This window comes from Solanum tuberosum, unplaced genomic scaffold (assembly GCF_000226075.1).
Source record: "Solanum tuberosum cultivar DM 1-3 516 R44 unplaced genomic scaffold, SolTub_3.0 scf00048, whole genome shotgun sequence".
Lineage (NCBI taxonomy): Eukaryota > Viridiplantae > Streptophyta > Magnoliopsida > Solanales > Solanaceae > Solanum > Solanum tuberosum.
The window spans coordinates 161,429-175,659 of NW_006238976.1; the positions used below are offsets into that span (position 1 = coordinate 161,429).

The window sequence follows — 14,231 nt, forward strand, 5'->3', positions numbered from 1 at the left end:
AAATTCAAACCTCAGATATCAAGTTATCTTTATAATTGGAGAGGACTTCTGAGTGTGAATATCAGTATAATTAGACCCCAATACAAATACTAAAGTCGAGGTAGTAAATAAAAAGGTCTATGCATAAATGTAAAGATGATTAAGTTGGTTGAGCAAATGACCTCCCATACACGTTGGAGTGTTTAGGTTTAAAATTTCTTGCATGCTTCCTAGTTTCAACTCGTCCAATCAGACTTGCTTAGTGGAGTATATCCTTTTGTGTGATTTGTAGACTATTACACAAGAGTTTGGATTAAAAAAATAATTTAATATAACCATACGAACAAGACACAATTTAGAAAGCGTAAGTAGGATGAAAATTAGCAGAAAACATGACGAACACATAGTTTTTATCGTTTAAAAAGGGGAGTAAAATATCTTATTTTTTATTTTTTTAAAGCAATGGATGGCAATAGAATCAAAGAGAGGGGGAAAGAAGATGAGAGAATAGAACAAGTTTGACCGGTCAACGGGATTAAAGAAGGCACTATCATAACTCCCTTTTACCCAAAAAAAAAATGGATTCCTTTTCGTTTGGCTTGTAACCACATTACATTACATTGGCAGTCTTCGAGGGAAAAAATAATTGACTCTCTCTTACACACTTACCATAACCACATGCAGACGCCTTTATCAATTTGTACTTCTACTTTCTTTATTTCACACAAAATACATTATTGTTTTAAGAAAATAGAAAAATACAAGTATTTTATGTTTAAGAGAAACTAATTAATAAATGCATAACATTTATATATGTGTATCTTTTAGTCATATGACTAATACATGACCTTATTTAATTTGGTGTAAACATGAAATGCGAGTATACACAACCACCAGAAAGCACTAAGAAGAGGAATATTCCTACATTACGTTTAATGAAGCAGCTGAACAACACAAGCAAATTAAGCTCTTATAAATTGGTGTGCATGAATAATTGTAGATAACACGTGAAGCCATGAGGGATGGTCAGTCGCTCGGTAGCAAAAAATTCAGAAGAAAAGGCACATTCTATCACTAATAATTTAATAACTTTGGATTCTTATGATGCAGCCAGCAATTACTTGGTGAAAAAAAAGAGAGGGTTATTTTAAGGCAGCTTCACTCATTTTAATGTCTTCTCGTTAGTTGATGCTCTCTGTACGGGCACAGCTGACACTTAGCCCCACCATTAGTGTTTTCATAATGCCAATGCCAATGCAAATACAAAACACCTACACTTACATATTGATATTTGAATAGATGCCTGCACGGATAAGCACTCTTGCATTATATATCAGACATCAGTCATTTCTTGTTTTATTATTACGTATCTCTTTTATTTCCCACTCTCTCTCTCTCTCTCCTTTATTTATTGTTTCAGGAGCTGAAGGCTTTTGCCAATTTAATAAACCACACCACACCACACTCTGTTCTCACCTTCTTCTTTACTTGTCGCTTTAACCAAAGCAATTTCTACCTCTCAATGGGAAAGAAAAAGGGAGGTACTTCATGGTTGAGTGCTGTTAAGAGGGCTTTCAGGTCACCAACTAAAGATAACAGCTGCGACAAAAAGGCAAAAATAGAGCATGAACTAGACGAAGATGAAGAAAAGGTAATGTATATATACTTGCTTAATCCTATATATATATATTTTTCCTGAACTAGAATCACATTGTTTTGTATATACAAAATCAATTTTTTTTCACTACTATAGAGAACCATTATGATCTTGAGTAATGAATATTTTCTACCCAACTATATAGAATCTTTAATTGGCGTTACTTGTACAGAAAAGAGAGAAGAGAAGGTGGTTATTCAGAAAACAGTCACAAAATGAAGGGAAAGTAATTGTTGATCCAAAGCATGCAACAGCAGCAGCAGCTGTGGCCACTGCTCAAGCAGCAGTTGAGATCATAAGGTTGACACGATCTTCCAATAATCCGTCTTCTAACAGGCAACACAATGCTGCTGTACTCATCCAAACAGCATTCAGAGGCTATCTGGTAACCTAATCATTCCAATCTTATGCCAATTACTTATCAATTCTTCTTTGAGCTTTTGACCATTTAATTAGTGTTACTGACAAGATTGTTAAGATACAAGTTACGTAGAAAAATTACTATTTTCACTAGATTTTGACTTGTGCTAAAGAAAATAAAACCAGAGAAAGCTGTTTTCGGCTATATATACTGCTCTTAAAATGCTGCTGCACCTGTGTCGGTTTGCACTACTTTTTGGATGATCCATTTTTGAAGAGTCTGAGCAATACGAGTTTTGTGATATTTAACTTCAGTTTCATTTCTATAAAATGGACAATGTTTTGGGACAAGTAAAAAAACTAAGTAGTAATAGCAATTTAGAAAGAAGAAAGTAGTGAGTTAGCACTTGCCACAACTAGTTGTTAATTCAGAGCAGACACTAGATAGCTTTAGATTTGGGACCATTTTCAATTGATCACAAGTCTTGCATTGGAGTGTTAAATATGTACAGATAGCTGTCATGTGAAGCAGTTGATTTATTGTTATTGCAGGCAAGGAGGGCACTAATTGCATTGAAGGGGATAGTGAAGCTTCAAGCATTAATAAGGGGTCAAAATGTACGAAAGCAAGCTAAGATGACACTGAAATGTATGCAAGCTCTGCTGAGGGTGCAGGCTCGGGTTCGTGAACAACGCGCTCGCCTTTCACATGATGGAGGCCGCAGGTCCATGTTTGCTGAAACAACCAATTTATGGGACTCTAAATATCTCCGTGACATCCGAGATAGGAAGTCCAGAGTGAGTTCTACTTTCCGCGCCTTAGTTACTGTGTGATAAACAGCACTCAGTAGCATCTCTGTCTCTAACACTCGTAATTTTTTGTACTCCGTGCAGTCTAGAGATGGAAGCTCAATTGCAGACGATTGTCCGAGATCACTTCTAGAGCTGGAATCAATGTTACAAGCCAGAAAAGAAGCCTCCTTCAAACGGGAAAAATCCCTTGCTCATGCTTTTACTCAACAGGTACAACTTTAATTTCTGTATCCCTTTAATTAATTCTATTTACATCCTTTCATGAACTGAAATACTTACTGTCTTTTACACATTCCAAAATCAAGGAATTGGATGAGATGGATGTTTGTAGTGAAGAAAGAAATGAAAGGGAACTAGAAGAGACAGCGAATTGGCTAGACGAGTGGATGTCATCAAAGCAATGGAACACCAGCAACAGAGGTTCATTTGACAGAAGAGACTCTATAAAGACTGTTGAGATGGACACGGCTAAGCCATATTCTAACATGGTTCCAAATGCTCGAAGATCACAACACTCGAGCCCACTTCACAGACAGGCTAGTAGTCCTCATTATATTGCTAATTCTCCCCATCACCAGAGATCATCACATTACAATTACTCGGCAATTCAACCACCAGCCACCCCGCCCCCTTGTCAACCAAAACCTCTTCAAATGCGCCCAACAAGCCCACGTAAAAGCCAATCAACTGCAAACACTCCATGCCTACGCTCTACGAGCCGTTCAAACAGTATAATGTCCCGGTATAGCACGTCAGGAAACGATGCATCAGTTCCTAACTATATGGCTGCCACTGAGTCTGCAAAAGCTCGGATTCGTTCACAAAGCACACCTAAACAAAGGCCTTCCACACCAGAAAGAGAAAGAGTTGGATCGGTGAAAAAACGCCTCTCTTACCCTATTCCTGAGCCATACTCGCTAAACGCTGCGTATGGCTACAGTCAGAACTTGAGAAGTCCTAGCTTCAAAAGTCTTCAAGCTGCCTATGTTGGGATGGAACAACAATCATGTTACACCGACAGCCTTGGTGGAGAAATTTCTCCTTGTTCAACCACAGATTTAAGGAGATGGTTAAGATGAGTAGTAATCAATTGAATAAAGATTACAGGAACCAAGCCATCTTTTGTGTCCTATTTTTCTTTAAGTTTAGCCAGGTGCTAGGTGAATGCTAGTCATAAATGATGTGTATTTCTTTGTTCATTTTCTCTAATGGTTCATTACCCTTCAGCTCATTTATTATGCACCTAGGAATCACATTTTCAAATCCAAACTAATAAGTAGAATATATAAAAACAGAGGGATCTAGCCTTCAGCATCAGGTGAGGCAATATTTTTCTTTACCGGTGGGTGAATGCCACCAATGAAGGAGAGAATATTGTTGTGAGGAGAAAATTAGTAGGAAGAAAGAAACAATGTTTAATGCGAGGGAACAGTTAAAATCTGTTGTAAATTAGATTCAGTTACTACAGACATAATTGAACTACATGACTGTAGAAAGGGATAACTAATGTCCTCAGATGTTGACATATTTAGTGAGATACTCTTCCTGCGCAAAATTTAATGACAAAATTAAATGATGGACCATTTTCAACCTGCACTAATCGTACCAAAAATAAATCAGAGGGGTTCACCTTGCCACAGGAATGCTCTCCATCACACTTATCATTTCAGTGATGCCCAAAGCTTACCCTCCCATCACCTATTCGAGGTTAAAGCCAGCCCAATAAACTCCTTTGGGCTTTGAACGTGTGCCAATTGTACCCACTACTCAGTTTTTACATTACTCCACTATTCAAGTCAACCACTAGTCGTCATCAAAAGCTTTGATCGGTGTGTGTTGGTTAATAGAAATTAGTTATTGTATTGTAAATCATCTATTTAATTTGGACTAACAATGGAATATATGAAATTAAGGTACCAGTACCGTATCATCGAATAGGAAGAAGAGAAATGAAATGACTTAAGCTTTAAATAAAATGAATATGAAATATCAAAGTTGAAATTGCTTTGATGCGTAAGACGTAAAGGCAGCATTGGGATACGCAGCGTAAGACATAGCGGCCTACTCAATACAACATTTTGACAAGTATGAACCTCTATTGGTGGAATTTGGGTTGTGTTTAAAACTTTTAATAACAAAAAGATTTGCCAAAGTTGGAAATGCGATGCGATCACAAAACATAAGTTATCAATCAAAACTACACTTGTCAGGTCAATAAGCTACTCAATTTAAACTCTTTTTTCCAGCTATATTCTCCATAACACAAGTTGAAGTTGTAATTCAAACTCTTTTTTTTCCCAAATAAAGTTCTACAATTCATCCAAAAAACTGTTACAACCCAACTACTAATATATTAGGTCCATATAAGCTATTATGGAAGCCCAAAGCTACGTTTTAAATATAAAAACTTATGCCTCAACTCATGTAAAATATTCATGGGTCACTAGCCACAAATACACAGAGCAATAACTCGGAGATGGATTGCTGCCTTCATCTTAACAAATGAATGCATTCAATTTCCTGTTAAAAGGATTGTGATGTTCAAATACAAATTAGTTCATTAGTCAGTTAACTAGTTAACACTGTTCATTAGTTAGTTAACACTGTTTGCACTAGTTAGTTAACGGATTAGTTGGTTGCTCAACTATGAACTGTCAATAATTAGTTAGTTTGTTATCTCAATTCCTAGCTATAAAAGCACAAGTTGAGAGTCACACTTTGTATGTTGTTGCAGTTAAACATCAATAAAATTCTCTCCTTTCTTCTTTCAGTTTTCTGTCTAAATTCATCAATGAACTGATGAGCTGATTTGCTCACAGTTTTCACATGGTATCAGAGCTCTGAGCAATCGATGTTGGTTGTGTATGAGCAGAAGTCTTAAACGAGAACAAAGTCTTCTTCTTTAATAATTTTTTCCTTTTGAGCATTCATCAATGGCGCCTAAAATCGATCAAAACGATCCTCTGTACATCGGACCATCAGACGCTTCAGGAGTTGTATTGATTCCCATAAAATTGACTGGATCAGAGAACTATGGGATTTGGAGCAAGTCGATGAGGATTGCACTTCTAGGGAAGAGAAAGTTTGATTTTGTGACTGGAGCTTGTACTAGAGGGTTGTACAAGGATGAGCTTCATGAAAAATGGGAAACATGTAATGTGATTGTATCATCCTGGCTGATGAACACTATTAGTGATGATCTACTCAGTGGAATCGTGTATGCAACTACTGCATTTTCAGTTTGGGCAGATTTGAAAGAGCGATTTGACAAGGTGAACTGAATGAGGATCTATCAGCTGCATAGGGAACTCACCACACTCACACAAGGTACAGATTCTGTATCACATTATTTCACTAAATTGAAGACATTATGGAGTGAATATGATGTTGTGGTACCAAATCCCTGTTGTACATGTCCTCAATCGAAAGATTATGCTGATCATTTGTAGCAACAGAGGTTAATTCAATTTTTAATTGGTTTAAATGACTCTTATGATCAAGCTAGGAGACAGATCTTGTTGAAGGGAACTACACCTGCCATTAATCATGCTTATGCTATGGTTATTGAAGATGAGATTCAACATTCATCAGATGTTGTTAATGTAGTAGAGAAACCAGAATCAATAGCACTTAATGTGAACAAAAATCAAGGAAGAGAGTATTACAAAGGGAAGAGGTGTGACTTTTGACATTTCACTGGTCACACTAAGGAGAATTGCTACAAGTTAATTGGTTACCCAGAGGATTGGAAGCAAATGAAAAAGTCAGGATCAGGCTATGGAAATGGCAACACACGCAGTACATCAAACTCTACCAGTGGAGGTGGTTATGGTAGACAGTCTTCTACTAACAATGTGAATTTGAGAAATGCAGGAAACTCTAATGACTATGGAGGACAAAACTCAACAAACAATGCATCTGGTAGCCATTGTGATTACTCTCAAGGGACTTTCACTAATCAAGATGAGAGCAGGGCTTTCTTGGCAAAAGGTCATGCATTCACAGACAATGAATACAAGCAGATACTAAACGTGTTAAACAAAGAAGGACATGACTCTAAGTAGGTCAACATGGCAGGAATAACTACTCGTTTAATGTCAAATAATTTCACTCAGGATTGGATCATAGATTCTAGTGCAACTCATCACATTATAGCAGACAATCGTTCACTCACAAAAAGTCAGGTGTTAGCTAAATCACAGAAGAACCAGGTACACTTGCCTACAGAAGACAAGGTAGACATTAGTCACATTGGTGAGGCATCTGTGTTTGGAGACAAGACAGTGAAAAATGTTCTACATGTTCCAGACTTCAAATTCAGCCTATTATCAGTTTCAAAAATCACAAGGGAATTATCTTGTTTTGTATCATTCTATCCTTATTTTTGTGTATTTCAGGACCTCTTCAGTGGCAAGGTGAAGGGGATTGGTAAAGAAGATGGAGGTTTATACATGTTCAAGGGTAAAATTCCACCACACAAGCAAGAAGTTACATGTTAGAAGAAAGTGATTACTGCAAGAGCAATAGTCAAAGATGTTGATCTGTGGCATAGGAGGCTTGGACATCCTTCTGTTCAAGGCCTGAAGATTTTAAAGCTAGTTCATAACAATAAAGACAGTGAAGTCCTTTCTAAATGTTCAATTTGTCCATTAGCTAAGCAAACTAGACTTGTATTCCCTATCAGTAGCTCTAGAGCATTTATAAGTTTTGATGTTGTTCACATGGATGTTTGGGGGCCCTATAAGACCCCTACTATGGATAAGAAACACTATTTTCTAACAATTGTAGATGACTATAGTAGGTTTGTATGGACCTACCTGTTGCAATTGAAATCTGAAACCATTATTGCCATCAAAAATTTCATATTAATGGTCAAGACTCAATTTGATTCTCATGTTAAAGTTGTGAGGTCTGATAATGGTACTGAGTTATTTAACTCTCAGAGCACAAAGTTATTTCAGGAGCTAGGCATTCTACACCAAAGTAGTATCCTCACACACCTCAACAAAATAGTGTGGTAGAGAGGAAACACAGACACATTCTCAACATTGCTAGAGCTATCGGATTCCAATCACATTTGCCTATTAGATTTTGGGGGTACTGTATTAAGGTTGTTGTCTACTTAATGAACAGGTTACCTTCATCTGCCATTGAGAACAAAAGTCCTTATGAAATGCTTTATGCCAAACAACCTTCTATCTCTCATTTAAGGACATTAAGATGTCTTCGGCATGCCTTAGTATTGCCAAAAGGTGATAAGTTTGCAGAAAGGTCTATCCCTGTTGTTCTCATAGGATATTCAGAGCTTCAAAAGGGATATATATTGCTGGACATTAAATACAATAAGATCTCTGTACATAGAGATGTGATTTTTTAGGAGGGTGTTTTCCCTTTTGCATAAGTGATGCCACAGATACAGCCACCATTCACTGTTTCTGACTCTCCTTTAGAGTTGGATACTACTCATACTGATACTGCTAGGGATCCTCATATTGAAGACAGTGTTGTGTTGGATAGTGAGGATGTTCAACATGATAGTGAGATTTCAGAAGAATTCACTTGTGAGAATTCTCCATTACAAGTTGTTTCTGATCAGACTCCTATTGTGCCTACAGATCCTCCCATGAGAAGGACCACCAGAAGCACTAAAGAGCCTACTTGGATGAAAGATTATACTACTGTTGGCAAGAAGAAAAGTAGTACCAGGCATCATTTGATTAATTCTCTATGTTATGACAGCTTAACACCATCTTATAGAGGCTATCTAAGTAAAATGTCTAATTCTATGGAGCCCAAACACTTCAGACAAGCAGTCAAAGATAATAGATGGATAGATGCCATGAAGCAAGAGATACAGGCTCTTGAAGATAACAAAACTTGGATGGTAGTTGATTTACCACCATGGATACATACAGTGGGCTCTAAATGGGTGTATAAGGTGAAATATAAAGCAAATGGTGAGGTGGAAAGGTTCAAGGCCAAGCTGGTTGCTAAAGGCTATAGTTAGCAAGAAGGATTGGACTATCATGATACTTTTCACCAGTTGCAAAGATGGTAACAGTTAGATGTGTGATGCTCTAGCAGTGTCTAAAGGTTGGAATCTCTATCAAATGGATGTCTACAATGCATTTCTCCAAGGTGATCTAGATGAGGAGGTATATATTGAGATGCCTGAAGGTTTCAGAAAGCCAGGGGAGACGAAAGTTTGCAAGTTACTTAAGTCATTATATGGGCTTAAACAAGCCTCTAGACAATGGAACTTAAAACTTACTATTGCCTTGTTATCTGCTGGTTTCAATCAGAGTGCACATGATTATTCTCTTTATACTCTTAAGAAAAATAAAGGACTTGTCATTATCCTAGTTTATGTTTGATGATTTATTAATCACAGGCAACAATGCTCAGATGATCACTGAAGCCAAGGAGAATCTACATCAACATTTCAAGTTAAAAGATCTAGGGGAGCTGAGATATTTTTTGGGAATTGAAGTGTTAAGATCCTCTAAGGGTGTTGTTTTGAATCAAAGAAAGTATGTTTTAGAACTTATTGCTGATGCAGGGCTCACTGGTGCTAAACCTGCTCTCACTTCTCTTGAATCAAACCTAAGACTCACCTCAGTGGAAAATGATTTGGTGAATGGGGTTACTGGAGATGAGATACTTTCATGACATCACAGCTTATCAGAGATTAGTTGGAAAGCTTCTTTATGCCAATATCACTAGACCTGACATTAGCTATGCAGTACAAACTCTCAGTCAGTTCATGCAATCTCCTAAAAGGTCACATTGGGAAGTAGCTACAAGAGTAGTAAGATACTTGAAGGGAACAATAGGCCAAGGTGTTTGGTTGCAAGCTAAACCTGCCACTATGTTAACTTGTTGGTGCGACTCTGATTGGGCTAGTTGTCCAAATACTAAAAGGTCTATTACAGGTTATGTGGTGAAGTTTGGTGATTCCTTGGTGTCTCTAGGAGCTCAGCTGAGGCCGAATACAGGAGCATGGCTTCAACTGTTTCTGAGATCACCTGGTTGTTGGGATTATTTACTGAGTTAGGAGTTCTTATTCAGGTGCATGTGACTCTTTTTAGTGACAGTAAGTCAGCCATTCAGCTTGCAGCTAATCCAGTCTTCCATGAAAGGACTAAGCATATTGCAATTGATTGCCATTTTATCAGAGACAAGATCAAAGCAGGGGTAATAGACACTGTACATGTTCCTACTCAACATCAAGTTGCAGACCTTTTGACCAAAGGATTGCCTCAAGCTCAACATTTGCATCTTCTCAGCAAGCTTGGTGTGCTTAATGTCATGCACCCTTCAGCTTGAGGGGGTGTGTTCAAATACAAATTAGTTCATTAGTCAGTTAACTAGTTAACACTGTTTGCATTAGTTAGTTAACGGATTAGTTGGTTGCTCAACTATGAGCTGTCAATAATTAGTTAGTTTGTTATCTCAATTCCTAGCTATAAAAGCACAAGTTGAGAGTCCCACTTTGTATGTTGTTGCAGTTAAACATCAATAAAATTCTCTCCTTTCTTCTTTCAGTTTTATGTCTAGATTCATCAATGAACTGATGAGCTGATTTTGCTCACAGTTTTCACACAACTCATTATTGTCATTTTCATGAAAAAACAGGAATAGTCAGTCAGTTTAAGAATGTACAATAACAATAACGCATGATCAATAGATACGTAGTCATGCCAAAATTCTCTAAGAGTAGATTGGGTTCAAGAATATTGGACATAACCGCTCTGAGATTGTGTATATATATGGAGAAGCAGCAATAGTAGCTAACGAACAGCAATGCATACCCAGTGAAAGAAACATAAAACTGAAATTGAACAAAAAGATGGAACTGTCAAGATGGACTTCACCATTTTGCAAGCTGCCAAGATTGCATGATCAACCGATGAAGTCAGGTCCGTGGCTACCGTTCTCGCAGGAACCAAAGCTGCAGCTGCTGGTAGCAGTGCTATTGCTATAGCCATGAGGTGAAGGTAAACTAGAGGCATTTCCAAGACACAATGCTTCACCCAAAGGCCCTCCCGGAGCTGTTGAACTCATCCAAGAAACAGGGTTAAGCCACTGGGATCTCAAAACATCATCGCCACTTCTCTCAGAATCCAACATCCCAATGCTTACTTGTGCATGTTCGTTATCATCATCCATTCCCCGATTCCAACCAGACATGGAAAGTGTTAGCGAAGTAAAAGAGCCATTGTTGCTAATACCATCACTAAGTCCGTCTTTTGGCCAAGCATTCCTAGTTGTTCCTCTGCCAATTATCGAGTTGTTGCCCTGTTCATTCTTTAATTGACTTCCCAATGCCTGGTCACTACTGCTATTACACATGTACTGATTAAAGTTCATTGGATATACTTTTGGCGCGTCTTGCACTTGAAATGCAGGTGAATTTCTTCTGTTTTGGTCATTGTTGAATCCCATTCCAGAAGATGAGTGCATGAGTTGCTGGTTACAAGTATTAACGACAGGGATGGTTCTACTTGTGTCTCCTCTCCCTAACCACTCAATACACCTTTCATAAAAGCAGAGAAAACCAATGAATTCGACAAGGAACAAAAAGGCCATAAAAGACTAGTAGACCCACTCCTCAAGATAAGAAGAAAAAGTTAACAGTATTTACATGGAAGATGAAACTTGAAATTACCCACCTGGGGCTGGTTTGGTCACCGGAAGGAGCAGAGAGCTGCACAGTCGGAAACTGAAAAGAGTGGCTGTTGTTGTTAGATTTGGGAATAGGAGGGTGCCGATTGGTGTGAATTTCCACAGGCTTTCTTGAACGGGGTTTGCTTTTGTGGGCATGTCGCTCACAATATTTCTGATCCGGAGTTACATCTCTTGAGCATCTCCATTTCTTCCCGTCTGTTCTCTTACACCTCCATGGCTCTGGATCCGACCCACTTGAGAACTTCAAATCTAAACCCGTTGCTAATCACACATAACCAACAAAATTTAGATATCAAAAAAACAAAAAACAAAAATGACTAAAACAAACTCAAAAGGGAATATTTACTGTTAGATTGAGCTGGAGATGGGTTAGTAGGGAGTAGGTGGGGAGGAACAGGCATAGATGCCATTATGTACTTGCATATTATGAACTGTCTTTGAAACTCCTGCAGCTGGGAGGCTGTAAAAGGAGCGAGGCCCATGCTTCCTCCTGCAAAACAAAAAACACTTGTGCAACTAACTCATCAAAAATGAAAAGAAAAACAGAGGAATAAAGTTTAAAAGGTTGGGGAACCGTACTAGCACAAGGTCTTGACGAAAGTGCGCTCACAACATCGCTCCCCACAAAATTTCCGGGTCCACTACCGCCATCATCACCAGTCTCTTTCTCGTAAGGAGAAAAAAAGTGGGGATGAGAAGAAGGGGCCATGAACATGGTCCTTTTATAAGGGTACGAAGCTTCACTAGTCTTCATCTTCAAATCCAGAAACTCAGTGTTTTCTCCGTTCCCCATATTAGCCCCAATTCCAAACAACAAAATCAACTCCAAAATGTGTAAAGGCTAGAGCCAAAGCTGAAAGACTACTACTAGTAAGTATTTTGTTTCATATATATGTCCAGATTACAGAGGCGGTTCAAGATTTGTTAGATTGGCCCGCCATTTTACAGATATTTGCTTCCTATACTTACAACATTCTAACCCCGTTGTGGGACAATTTAAGTAGGGTCCCCAAATGACGTCAAAATAATACTCCTACTGAGTAACATTTTTCTTCGTGTCTTATCATTTGTATAGTCTATCAATATTGTGATGGTTAGATAGATTATCACATTATTTAATCTAATAACCGTAATTTAAATTAGAGTAGTCTTTTATTGAAAGAGGGTTAGACATTGTGCGCAAGTGGAGGTTTCTAATTCCATAACAAGAATTTTAGTTGCAAAAAGAAAATCACATGAAACAATTTGGAAGTGGCCTACATTATTCCTATCTCGCAAGACAACTACATACTGTTTACGACGCAATTTTTAATAGAGCCTTGTACAGTTTTAAAGTTGAGAATTAAAGACATTCCATCTGTCGTAAAATATTTGTACCTTTTTACTATTTCCAAATTTTTTATCAAATAAATATTGACCAGCTCCATCCTAATTGTTGAAAGTTTAATAGGAAACTTACCTAAATTTTACTAGCTTAGGAATTAATTACTTAGATACACATTAATTAGTTGTTAGTTTGTAATATTATAGATCTTAATATATCAAGATACATATATTTATTGTTATTCGCATATTTAGACAAATCTTACATGCTTTTTCACTATTTTAGTGTATTTAATAGACATATTTGAATTGAAATTTAATACAAAATTATTAATTAACGAGACAAAAGTCAATGCAATTTTGAGATACGTGTAAACCGGTGCTTTCGAAATATACAATTGATTGACCAGAGAGTGGAAGGGTTAAAAAAGAACAGATTAGACATGAAAGAGGGAGGAAATTAGTGTAAAGTACAAGTAGTAAAAGAGTCAACGGGGAAAAAGAGTAAAATAAAGAGAGTAGTTGGAGGGAAAGGAAGTAGGCGTCGGCGTGGTTTGATTCATTGAGGGTGACGGTGACAACAAATATATATTAAGTATTTATTCTTTTCGTTCATTTTAGTTTATTATATTACGTTTTTTTAAAGTTAATTTGATTAATTTTTAAAATCAAATTAAATTACATTAATTGATATTTTTAAAATATAAATATTTAAAAACTAGATGAAAATTACTATAAATTGCAATCTTTACATATCAATATATCAAAAAATTTATAGAATCATGACAATTAAAAATAGACGACTCAGTATAATCAATGGTATGCTTTTTCTTATAGTATTGGGAAACGTAATTTTTGAGGTCCACTGACCCCTTAGATGAGGTGGGGACCAACATATGTCCACCTCAACAGTTTGTGTTATTGCATTTTAAGTCCCATCTTTTTTGAGTTATTGCATTTCATCTCATCCTCTTCCTCTTGCAATGGTCCAAAGAGTCCATCTAATGATTCAGATTGCGTTTGAATTGTACTACAGTATTAGTTTTCTCTGATATGTTGTCTCTAATTAATTCTTTCTCACGATGTGGATTAATAGAATCTGTATTATAGTATTCGAAATCGCATGCCATTACTGGTAATGGTACAATCCTTATGAAATAAGAAAAAAAGTAGTTTAAGTGGATACAAAAATACAAACTTAGGTAAAAGACAAACAGAAAACAAAACGAATACGCGTGGTACTGGTGTTGCACTTGTTATGAATGGGCCTAGACAAATATTCACAAAGCAGCCCAAAATAGGATTAAGTGGCTATGTGTGGGATCCGGGTTGATAAATAGAGACTTGGGAGAGCAAAATAGGATTATGCAAATTGTTGAGAAAATATCCAAGTCCTCTCATCCCCTTTCTA

The 14,231-nt window shown here is 37.2% G+C and overlaps 2 protein-coding genes across 2 annotated transcripts; one reads left to right on the forward strand and one right to left on the reverse strand.

The window, feature by feature from the left end:
- Positions 1–1,276: 1,276 nt before the first annotated feature.
- Positions 1,277–4,051, forward strand: LOC102586784 (protein IQ-DOMAIN 1-like). Its single transcript, XM_006343713.2, has 5 exons — positions 1,277–1,630; positions 1,809–2,021; positions 2,549–2,794; positions 2,891–3,019; positions 3,115–4,051. The coding sequence occupies exons 1-5, from the start codon at positions 1,502–1,504 to the stop codon at positions 3,886–3,888; spliced, it is 1,491 nt and encodes a 496-aa protein (XP_006343775.1). The 5' UTR covers positions 1,277–1,501; the 3' UTR covers positions 3,889–4,051.
- A 6,365-nt stretch (positions 4,052–10,416) lies between these two features.
- On the reverse strand, positions 10,417–12,458 carry LOC102587130 (growth-regulating factor 8-like). The gene is made up of 4 exons (XM_006343714.2): positions 12,077–12,458; positions 11,844–11,987; positions 11,482–11,758; positions 10,417–11,345 (listed from the first exon to the last, which is right to left on the reverse strand). Exons 1-4 carry the CDS (start codon positions 12,288–12,290, stop codon positions 10,712–10,714), a joined length of 1,269 nt encoding a protein of 422 aa, XP_006343776.1. The 5' UTR covers positions 12,291–12,458; the 3' UTR covers positions 10,417–10,711.
- Positions 12,459–14,231: the final 1,773 nt, after the last annotated feature.